Below are 11,748 nucleotides of genomic sequence, written 5' to 3' on the forward strand. Positions count from 1 at the left end.
AATAAAATCCATACCAATCAGAGACCAAGGTTGTTCGGGAACAGGCAGAGGAAGAAGAAAACCAGCGGGCTTCTGGCGAGGAGTCTTATCCCGGGCACAGATAGTGCAGGCTCGCACAAAGTCCACCACATCAGTCTCTAGAGTCGGCCACCAATAGAAGCGAGAGATGAGTTGCACAGATTTCTTGATGCCCGCATGACCTGCGAGATGGGAGGAGTGACCCCATTTGAGGATTCCGAGGCGTTGGCGTGGAGAAACAAAGGTCTTTCCTGGAGGAGTTTGCCTGATGGAGGCTGGAGAAGTGGAAATCAGGCAGTCAGGAGGAATGATGTGTTGAGGGGAGAGTTCAATTTCAGAAGCATCTGAGGAACGAGAGAGAGCATCGGCCCTAATGTTCTTATCAGCAGGCCGAAAGTGAATTTCAAAATTAAATCGGGCAAAGAACAGAGACCACCTGGCCTGACGAGGATTCAGCCGTTGGGCAGACTCGAGGTATGAGAGGTTCTTGTGATCGGTGTAAATAATAACTGGAAATCTTGATCCCTCCAGCAGATGCCTCCATTCCTCAAGTGCTAATTTAATGGCTAGAAGCTCTCGATCCCCGATGGAGTAGTTCCTCTCCGCCGGAGAGAAGGTCCTAGAAAAAAACCCACAAGTAACAGCATGCCCGGAAGAGTTTTTTTGTAGAAGGACAGCTCCAGCTCCCACTGAGGAGGCATCAACCTCCAATAGGAAGGGTTTAGATGGGTCAGGTCTGGAGAGCACGGGAGCCGAAGAGAAGGCAGACTTGAGTCGTTTAAAGGCGTCTTCCGCTTGAGGAGGCCAAGACTTGGGATCGGCATTTTTTTTGGTTAAAGCCACAATAGGAGCCACAATGGTAGAAAAATGTGGAATAAATTGCCTGTAATAATTGGCGAACCCCAAAAAACGTTGGATGGCACGGAGTCCGGAGGGGCGTGGCCAATCTAAGACGGCAGAGAGTTTATCTGGATCCATTTGTAGTCCCTGGCCAGAGACCAAGTATCCTAGAAAAGGAAGAGATTGGCATTCAAACAGACATTTCTCAATTTTAGCATAGAGTTGATTGTCACGAAGTCTCTGAAGAACCATACGGACATGCTGGCGGTGTTCTTCTAGATTGGCCGAAAAAATTAGGATATCATCAAGATATACAACGACACAGGAGTATAACAGATCACGAAAAATTTCATTAACAAAATCTTGGAAGACAGCAGGGGCGTTGCACAGGCCAAAGGGCATGACCAGATACTCAAAGTGTCCATCTCTGGTGTTAAATGCTGTTTTCCACTCATCCCCCTCTCTGATGCGGATGAGGTTATAGGCGCCTCTTAAGTCCAATTTAGTAAAGATGTGGGCACCTTGGAGGCGATCAAAGAGTTCAGAGATGAGGGGTAAGGGGTAGCGGTTCTTAACCGTGATTTTATTAAGTCCGCGGTAGTCAATGCAAGGACGTAGAGAGCCATCTTTTTTGGACACAAAGAAAAATCCGGCTCCGGCAGGAGAGGAGGATTTACGGATAAAGCCCTTTTTTAGATTCTCCTGGACGTATTCAGACATGGCAAGAGTCTCTGGGGCAGAGAGAGGATAAATTCTGCCCCGGGGTGGAGTAGTGCCCGGGAGGAGGTCGATAGGACAATCATAAGGCCTGTGAGGAGGTAGAGTCTCCGCTTGTTTTTTGCAGAAAACATCCGCGAAGTCCATATAGGCCTTAGGGAGACCGGTTACTGGAGGAAGCAGAGAGTTACGGCAAGGGTTACTGGGAACCGGTTTTAGACAGTCCTTGGAACAAGAGGGCCCCCAACTCTTGATCTCCCCAGTGGACCAATCCAGGGTTGGGGAATGAAGTTGAAGCCAGGGAAGTCCAAGGAGAATTTCCGAGGTGCAATTGGGGAGGACCAAAAGTTCAATCCTCTCGTGATGAGATCCGATGCTCATTAGAAGGGGCTCCGTGCGGAAACGTATGGAACAGTCCAATCTTTCATTGTTTATACAATTGATGTAAAGGGGTCTGGTGAGACTGGTCACTGGGATGTTGAACCTGTTGACGAGAGAGGCCAAAATAAAATTTCCTGCAGATCCAGAGTCCAAGAAGGCCACAGAAGAGAAGGAGAAGGCAGAGGCAGACATCTGCACAGGCACAGTAAGACGTGGAGAAGCAGAGTGGACATCAAGGATTGTCTCTCCTTTGTGCGGAGTCAGGGTACGTCTTTCCAGGCGGGGAGGGCGGATAGGACAATCCCTCAGGAAGTGTTCGGTACTAGCACAGTACAGGCAGAGGTTCTCCATGCGGCGTCGTGTCCTCTCTTGAGATGTCAGGCGAGACCGGTCGACCTGCATAGCCTCCACGGCGGGAGGCACAGGAACAGATTGCAGGGAACCAGAGGAGAGAGGAGCCGAGGAGAAGAAACGCCTCGTGCGAACAGAGTCCATATCTTGGCGGAGCTCCTGACGCCTTTCGGAAAAACGCATGTCAATGCGAGTGGCTAGGTGAATAAGTTCATGAAGATTAGCAGGCATTTCTCGTGCGGCCAGAACATCTTTAATGTTGCTGGATAGGCCTTTTTTAAAGGTCGCGCAGAGGGCCTCATTGTTCCAGGATAATTCAGAAGCAAGAGTACGGAATTGTACGGCATACTCGCCAACGGAAGAATTACCCTGGACCAGGTTCAACAGGGCAGTCTCAGCAGAAGAGGCTCGGGCAGGTTCCTCAAAGACACTTCGAATTTCCGAGAAGAAGGAGTGTACAGAGGCAGTGACGGGGTCATTGCGGTCCCAGAGCGGTGTGGCCCAAGCCAGGGCTTTTCCAGACAGCAGGCTGACTACGAAAGCCACCTTAGACCTTTCAGTGGGGAACTGGTCCGACATCATCTCCAAGTGTAATGAACATTGGGAAAGGAAGCCACGGCAAAACTTAGAGTCCCCATCAAATTTATCCGGCAAGGATAGTCGTAGTCCAGAAGCGGCCACTCGCTGCGGGGGAGGTACAGGAGCTGGCGGAGGAGATGGTTGCTGGAGCTGTGGTAGTAACTGTTGTAGCATAACAGTCAGTTGAGACAGCTGTTGGCCTTGTTGCGCAATCTGTTGTGACTGCTGGGCGACCACCGTGGTGAGGTCAGCGACAACTGGCAGAGGAACTTCAGCGGGATCCATGGCCGGATCTACTGTCACGATGCCGGCTGGCAGGTAGTGGATCCTCTGTGCCAGAGAGGGATTGGCGTGGACCGTGCTAGAGGATCGGTTCTAAGTCACTACTGGTTTTCACCAGAGCCCGCCGCAAAGCGGGATGGTCTTGCTGCGGCGGTAGTGACCAGGTCGTATCCCCTAGCAACGGCTCAACCTCTCTGGCTGCTGAAGATAGGCGCGGTACAAGGGAGTAGACAGAAGCAAGGTCGGACGTAGCAGAAGGTCGGGGCAGGCAGCAAGGATCGTAGTCAGGGGCAACGGCAGGAGGTCTGGAACACAGGCTAGGAACACACAAGGAAACGCTTTCACTGGCACTAAGGCAACAAGATCCGGCGAGGGAGTGAAGGGGAAGTGAGGTGATATAGGGAAGTGCACAGGTGTAAACACTAATTGGAACCACTGCGCCAATCAGCGGCGCAGTGGCCCTTTAAATCGCAAAGACCCGGCGCGCGCGCGCCCTAGGGAGCGGGGCCGCGCGCGCCGGGACAGAACTGACGGAGAGCGAGTCAGGTACGGGAGCCGGGGTGCGCATCGCGAGCGGGCGCTACCCGCATCGCGAATCGCATCCCGGCCAGAGGCGGTATCGCAGCGCCCCGGGTCCGTGGAACCGACCGGAGCGCTGCAGTGAGAGGAGTGTAGCGAGCGCTCCGGGGAGGAGCGGGGACCCGGAGCGCTCGGCGTAACACGCATTCCCTATGCAAAACCTCCAGTAAACATGAAGTTCCCATGGACAGGTAATAGGAATGCCAGATACACAGGATATGAATTTAGAACACTGTTCTCACTTAACAAAAGACAGGAATAATCTCAATCCCTTCAGAACACCTCCAGAAGACAGGATTGTCCCCAAGGAGCAGAAACAGGGATGCCTAATATAGGACACTGTACACACTGGACACTCCACTCCACTAATGAAGTAGCCATTAATAATAAACCCAAATAGGCTACTGGCCAGTGGCACACACCGCAATGTGGTCAGGATGCTGGCCCAGTAGGAAAACAGAAATATAAAATACAGAACTTGTTCTCTCTTGTCCTCTCCTCCCACTCTGTTTGCACCTATCTCCCCCACCTTGGACGCCCTGGAACATGAACTCAGAGACTCTGTACCCAGGAGCTGCCTATCGTACCATTCGGTGCTTTACGGTCTGTTCCCTGGGACCCACGACGTGGAGGCCATCCAGGAGGCCTGGCGCCTTATGAACTGTTTTAAGGACGCAGTGTGGCTTGCCAGGAACCGCCTCGTGATCAACAGGGAGAATATGTCCGTCCGGGACTGCCGCAGGTTCATCAAGAACCTGCTTAGAGACTATTCCATCTTGGACAGCCCGGCCGTTGATGAGGAAGAAGAGGAGTGAAGATCCCTCTCCTTCTCCCATGTCTCCCTGAAGATATAGCCCAGCAGTTTGGCCCTGTGATCCGCCCCCTCCCCACCCCCACATAGTCGCCCACACCCCTACCCCGATCACAGATTGTATTGTTTTGTTGTTCGATCTCTTGTGCTTTTCTATTACAGGATTGAGCGGAGTGTTAGAGTAGCATGATGTGCGATGTATAGCTTAGGGAACCTTTGCTGTGTATTGTACTGTCATGCTTTGTGTGATTGTAATTTATTGTATGACTTGTAATGACTGAACGGACAATAAAGCTCTTTCAATCACCCCCCATCTCCCCCTCCTTCTTTTTCTTTTTCTCTTTACCCCCTTTGTGCAGAGCTCCAACATACCTATTCAGTTGAGAACCTGCAAGGGTAGTCCCTTGCTACTCTTATTGTGGATCCTCCATTGAATATGCTTAGGCTGCTTTCACACTTTCTGCTTTCTGCTTTCAGAGTTTCTCCCGTTAATATCCGTATGTCATTATGTACTATTTAACGTACGTTTAATAACGGGTGAATTTAAATGTATAATGGGTGAAGGGAGTTTAACGTACGTATAATAATTTTTTATCCATTTTGACCCTTAATTACCCGTTATTAACGTCCGTTAATAATTAACCCTTTTTTTTACCTCTCCTACCTGTCACACCTTGCAACACCTGAAGCTCCGCCTCCTACTCCAAGGGGAAGGTATAAAAGGGTGCCACAATTATCCGGCTGCAGTCTGAATTCCAGCATTGAGAGGGAGAGTACTGTTTCTTGGATTGTAGCTGTTCAGACTTTACCTTTGCGATTTGACCATGTTTCCTGCTCACCTTCCCTACAGCTTTGATGTGCTGCTGTGGCGTTCCCAAAGAAGAAGATCTGAAGATGATGAGAGACGTCGCCGCCGCCGTCGTAGATATTGGATCCATCCCATCACTGGGGCTCGGATGACACATGGGGTGCACAGCACTTTGTACTTGGAGCTTCGCCATCACCCAGACAAGTTTTCAAGCTATCTACGGATGACGGTTGAAACCTTTGATGACCTCCTGCAACGTATCCAAGACAACATAAGCCGCCAAGACACCCACCTCAGACGGAGCATCTCGCCAGAGGAGCGCCTCATAGTAACCCTTAGGTATGTATTCAAAATGCAAGTTTCTTTTTTAAGTGTTCATCCAATGTGTATTGCAAAATTCTCCTTTTTTCATTTTTTTTTTTTATAAAAATTGCTTTTTTTTTTTTTGCTTGCAATGTGTGTTAAAAATTCTAAAAGGTTTTTTTTTTTTTTCAGGTTCCTGGCATCCGGTGAAAGTTTCTCGTCGCTCCACTTCCAGTTTCGCCTGGGAATTTCCATCATCTTTGGGATTGTCCAGACCACCTGCGAGGCCCTGTGGGATTGCCTTCTTGAAGAGTTTCTCCCCCAACCATCAGCAGAAGAATGGCTCGGCTTCGCAGAGGAGTTCCAGGACGTCACACAGTTCCCAAACTGTGTAGGAGCAATCGACGGGAAGCACATCAGAATCCAGAAGCCGGCGCACACGGGGTCTGAGTACTACAACTACAAGAAGATCTTCTTAATGATACTTATGGCCATTGCGGATGCACAGTACAGATTCATCGCTGTGGACATCGGGTCATATGGAAGAACAAACGACTCATGTGTGTTCAATACATCTTCCATGGAGAGATGGGACTTCCTGAAGCAAGGGCCTTTCCTGGGACTGATGGACCTCCAATGCCCTTTGTTTTTATTGGGGATGAGGCCTTCCAGATGTGTGCCAACTTGCTGAAGCCTTACTCCAGCCGAGGACTCAACGAAAGCCAGCGCATCTTCAACTACAGACTGCCCCGTGCCAGACGCTATGTGGAGTGTGCCTTTGGGATTTTTGCAAGCAAATGGCGGATCTTCACATGGCCAATCCAACTGCACCCGGACGTGGTTGATCAGGTTGTTAAGGCAGCTGTTGTTCTCCACAACTTTTTACTAACCAAGGAGCCTCAACCCAGTGATCCTGAAGAAGTGGAAGCAGCTCTGCCTGGACTACAGCAATCCTCACTAAGATCAACCCAGGCCGTCATGCGTCTCCGAGATGATTTTGCAGGGTATTTCTTGACAGAAGCTGGCAGAGTGTCTTGGCTGGAGCGGATGTGCTGAACTCTTTTGGAATTTTATTTTATTTTTTTTGGAACTCCACTTTTCTTTAGAAACTGTTGTAATTTGCCTGTTTTGTGTAAAATTTGCTTGCAGGATTTTTGAGGTGACAGATTGTGTGGCACCTCCAAAATCTTGCTAGCAAAGTGCTTATGTATGCATTGTTGGTTGCACACTTTGCTTGCAGGATTTTTGAGGTGACAGATTGTGTGGCACAGTGTCAGTCACACTGTGGCACACATTATGCCACCTCCAAAATCTTTAATATTTGCTTTAAGGATAGTAGCATTATCTTCTACCAACCAAATTTTGAATAGAAGGTACCTCAAGTATCCTGAAAGCAAACCCTAGTGATTGTAAAATAAATACACACAGTCATTATATGTTGAGAATTTTTGTTTTTATTCCTAATTGGAATTTTTTTTTTTTTTTATAAAAATAACTAACTGTATACATGTTTTTTATTTTTTTCTTTAACTGGCTTTGCTTTAGCCAAACAAAACTTTAGTGTTTTGACTTAAAATACAATTATAAGTCAGTGATGGTGGGGTGGGGGTGGACTTAAGAAGGGTCTTGGGAACTGGGGTCCTCCGGGGGCCGCAAGGAGTCACTTCTTTGGTCTGTATAGTGTCTGGGAATAGGGGTATCAAGGGAGTAGGACTGGGATTGTGAAAAGGATATTTGCCTAAAGGGTGTGGAAGGGGTGGGAATATTAGGGGGCAGAGGGAAACTGGTAGTTGAGAAGGAAGGGGTGGAATGGGCCAAAGGTTCTCCCTGGGACAGCATTTGGACCATACTACTTGAGGGTGTGGTGGGTAAATGGACCAAATGCTGGGAATGTCCCAGGGAGTGGGGCAGGGTGTGGGACACGGACTGGGTAAAATGGGGATGGTGAAAGTGGACAGCCGTAGGACAGGGGAGTGGAAATGGGAGGGTAACGGCCATAGGTATGAGAAGGGGAACGGGAGCGGTGGCTGGAATAGTGGTGACGGGGAGGTTGACGGGGAGGGATAGCACTACGTGCAGGGGACAAGGTAGGAGAGTGGAAAGGGGGAGTGGGGAAAGTTGGAGGGGTCGGGGGAGGGGGGGGGTGTGTGAGGGGGGCAGCAGAGTCTAGACAGACTGTCGAATGACTCCTTGCAGAACTGACACTGCTTCTCTAGGGACAAACTCTCCAGCATGGGAGCAAGGCTTTGGAGATACAGTAGAGAATCCGAAGGGGGACCAGTTGACAGCCCTGCCCCCCGCCTGCCGTGACCGGCAAAACTCCTCCCTTAAGAATTCTACTCTATCATCCAATCTCATTAAGTTCTCCTTTGTGAGCTTAATGAGATTTTCCATCATCTCCTACTTTCTCCTACCGGTCCTCACCGGCCGGATCAAATCTCCAAAGGATTTTTCAATCCTCTGGCGATTTGGTCTGGATGATGAGGACACTGGTAGGGGAGAATGTTCTTGTCCCTGATCAGCAGTGTTGGGGTCTGGGACAGGGACGGTGGGGGAGGCTGGAGGATCCGGTTCTGTTGGCTGATTAGTTGGCCTCAGACTCGACTGTGTTCTGAAATATAAAAAAAAAATTGTTAGTTTTTTTTCCCTAATAAAAGGTCTTAATATTAATAAATACAATTTGACTTACTTCCTGATTTTGTGAACCTTGTTGAGGAATCCGAGGAGTGGCCGATATATGTAGGGGGTCTTCGTGTAGGCCCCCGACCCACTTGGCCTTTGTTCCTCCTCTCTTAAGTCCCGCATGTGCCGGTCCCTGATCGATGTCCAATGTTGTTTGATCTGTTTCCCTAGAAGGAAAAATAAGTGTAATAAGAAAAAAATAATAATAATTTAAAAAAATAATAATAATAATTCTGATTACCAATGAACCATCCATTGGCTTCTGAAAGGTCCTCCCAGGAATTACAGATTCCTCTGTATACCTCTTCCCAAAGAGCCTGGCAGTATTGGCGCCTAGCATGTTTTGGGTCAGACGAATCCCAAAGGGCAGGACGTGCCTCCACCATGGCGATGAGGAGATTATCATCAATTAACACCTCAGGCACATCCTGCCCCTCTTCAATATTCGCCCGCCCGGGCCTGGCGCCAACCTGAAATAGGAAATATTCTGTTAGTTTTTAAAACACTGGTGTATTCAATAGACTATGCAATCAATCACATTGTCTTTTAAAGAAAAAAAAAGAATCAAAGTCATTACTTGCTATTGACAAATGATTTTAAAAGTACACTGAAGAAATTATATTAAATACTCACACGACCACGTCCTCTGCCACGGACAATGAGGCCTCCTCTTCCTCTTTTTGGCTGATGCTCGGGACGCTATTTAAAAAAAAGTTAATATATTTAACATACAGGATTCAACATTTTGAAAAAAAAAGGCAAAATAATTATACTATACATACTGATTCAGGCTCTTTGGGAAGCCTATCCTGGGAGACACATGCGGGACTCGAACTCTCCTCCGATTCCTCTTCAGAATGTAGGGATGGTATATATTCTGACTATGAAATCAAAATAAAAATATTATATAAAAATATACTGTTTATCATTGTATTTTTGAAAATACGCCAATAAACTTTTTCTATGCCTGCCAAAGCAGCTACATTCTAATGATTTAAGGCGGGCGCATGCAATCAATCAACTACAGCGAATTTTTGCTGGTCCAGAGAAAAGATGCTGCTGCCCGCTTCTATCACCCTGCCTATCCTGGAGCCAGAGAAGACCTACATGCTGTGCCATCGCCTCCCCATTCCCCGTTTTATATTTAACTCTTCCAGGGGTCCGCTCTGCTTCTGGCTCTGGCGGCCTACTGCATTCTTGCTGTGCCCTGTACAATGACGATTGAAATCCTCAATGCAATGTCACCGTCAGCAGCCATGCGCACAGTGAAAGCTAAGTACGCCGCCGGATGCAGAAACAGTGCGGACCTCGAGAACAGATAAATATGGCCATGGTGGAGGCAATGGGGCAGCGACGGCAGCAATCTCTGGCCCCAGGACAGGCAGGGGGAGAGAAGCGGGCAGCGGCATCAGCGGTTTCAGAGTACGCAAAAGCCGCTGCAGTCCATTGATTTAAAACGCCTGTTTTAAATTGTTGATCTGCATCGTCTCATGGCCAGAAACACCATCAGAGTATACCTGCACAAAGACACACCCACCCTCATTTTAGAAAGGATATCTTGTGGAAAAAAAAATTCAAATTGACATTGAAAAATTAGGGTGCGTGGCCGGAGCGTGGTATACCATGATAAATAAGTTATTAAAAATGTTTTTAAAAATTTACACTGGGACTTCTGGATATGTTTGTTTTTTCGGACATATCCTCTTCGGAGGATTCCCGTAGTCTCTTTTCAGACAAAAGCTTCTGCAAAAAATAAAAAATAAATGTATTTATTATTAATCAATCATTAACATTTCCATACATTCCATTACATTTTTGGATAAAAATTCACCTTTTTTGATTTTCTTTTCTTATGTGATGATTGACTTTTGGACACTTTGGGCCTCTGCTGAGGTGGAGGCGGCGGTGAAATACTGTGTGTCCATAAAAGATAAAAAAAAAAAAAAAAGGGTCGTAACACATTGATAAAAAGTGACAGCCCACTTAAATAATGAAAGCATAAATTGATTGTGAATTTTTACAATTACATTATTTTAGCAAAATAAATGTATAATACTCACACTGGAGATTGAAGAATCTGGTGAGCTTTCTTTCTTATCAGAGGAAGAATCCTCGATTTGTGGTGCTGGTGTTCGGTACTGAAAAATACAAATTAAAAAATATATATTATATACAATTTTACAAATATAAGCAATTAAAGAATGTCAATCAATTAAAATTATGATAACTCACCTTTTTTGATGGTTTCTTGTTTTTGTCCATTTTTTTTTTTGTTTGGGTCTATAATAAAATAAAAAGGATTATATTAAAAAATTATTTAAACATACTATTCCAAAGCATTCATGCACCCATCCAAAGTAAATATACAGCATAGGCCATTTATATGGATACACCTTAATAAAATGGGAATGGTGTGTGATATTAACTTCCTGTTTGTGGCACATTAGTATATTTGAGGGGGGGGGACTTTTCAAGTTGGGTGGTGACCATGGCGGCCATTACGAGTTTACAGAAAGTTTCCTGCTTGAAGTTTGAGCTGCAGCAAATTTTTCGTCGCAGAGCAAACTCCTGGCAGGAAACTCCCTGTAAACCCACCAGTGTGAATGTACCCCTTTTTTCATTTACACATCCAACTTTAACAAAAAGTCGTCAAACACCTGTGAGGTGTTAAGGCTCACTGTACCCCTTGTTATGTTCCTTGAGGGGTGTCATTTCCAAAATAGTATGCCATGTTTTGTTATTTTTTTTATTTTTTATTTTTTGCTGTTCTGGCACCATAGGGGCTTCCTAAATGCGACATGCCCCCCAAAACCCATTTCAGCAAAATTTGCTTTCCAAAAGCAAAATGTGACTCGTCCGAGCATTGTAGTGCGCCAGCAGTGCACTTGATGTCCACACATGGGGTATTTCCATACTAAGAAGAGATGGGGTTACACATTTTGGGGGGCATTTTCTCCTATTACCCCTTGTAATAAAAATAAAAATTTGGGGGAAAACTAGCATTTTAGTGGAAAAAAATAATAATTTACACATCCAACTTTAACGAAAAGCCGTCAAACTCCTGTGGGGTGTTATGGCTCACTGTACCCCTTGTTACGTTCCTTGAGAGGTGTAGTTTCCAAAATAGTATGCCATATGTTTTTTTTTTATTTTGTTTGTGTGTTTTTTTTTGTTCTGGCACCATAGGGGCTTCCTAAATGCGACATGCCCCCCAAAAACCATGTCAGAAAAACTGACTCTCCAAAATCCCACTGTCGTTCCTTCCCTTCTGAGCTCTCTAGTGCACCCACAGAGCACTTGACATACACATTTCTCTCCTTTTACCCCTTGTAAAAATTCAAAAACTGGGTCTACAAGAACATGCCAGTGTAAAAAATGAAGATTTTGAATTTTCTCC

General features: G+C 46.4%; 1 protein-coding gene across 1 annotated transcript; it reads right to left on the reverse strand.

Moving 5' to 3' along the window:
* Positions 1-7,811: 7,811 nt before the first annotated feature.
* Positions 7,812-10,714, reverse strand: LOC130360629 (uncharacterized). Its single transcript, XM_056563176.1, has 9 exons — positions 10,584-10,714; positions 10,412-10,489; positions 10,183-10,264; positions 10,014-10,094; positions 9,134-9,232; positions 8,985-9,050; positions 8,593-8,821; positions 8,359-8,518; positions 7,812-8,280 (listed from the first exon to the last, which is right to left on the reverse strand). Exons 4-9 carry the CDS (start codon positions 10,047-10,049, stop codon positions 8,070-8,072), a joined length of 801 nt encoding a protein of 266 aa, XP_056419151.1. The 5' UTR covers positions 10,050-10,094; positions 10,183-10,264; positions 10,412-10,489; positions 10,584-10,714; the 3' UTR covers positions 7,812-8,069.
* Positions 10,715-11,748: the final 1,034 nt, after the last annotated feature.

This window comes from Hyla sarda, chromosome 3 (genome assembly GCF_029499605.1).
Source record: "Hyla sarda isolate aHylSar1 chromosome 3, aHylSar1.hap1, whole genome shotgun sequence".
Taxonomy (NCBI): domain Eukaryota; kingdom Metazoa; phylum Chordata; class Amphibia; order Anura; family Hylidae; genus Hyla; species Hyla sarda.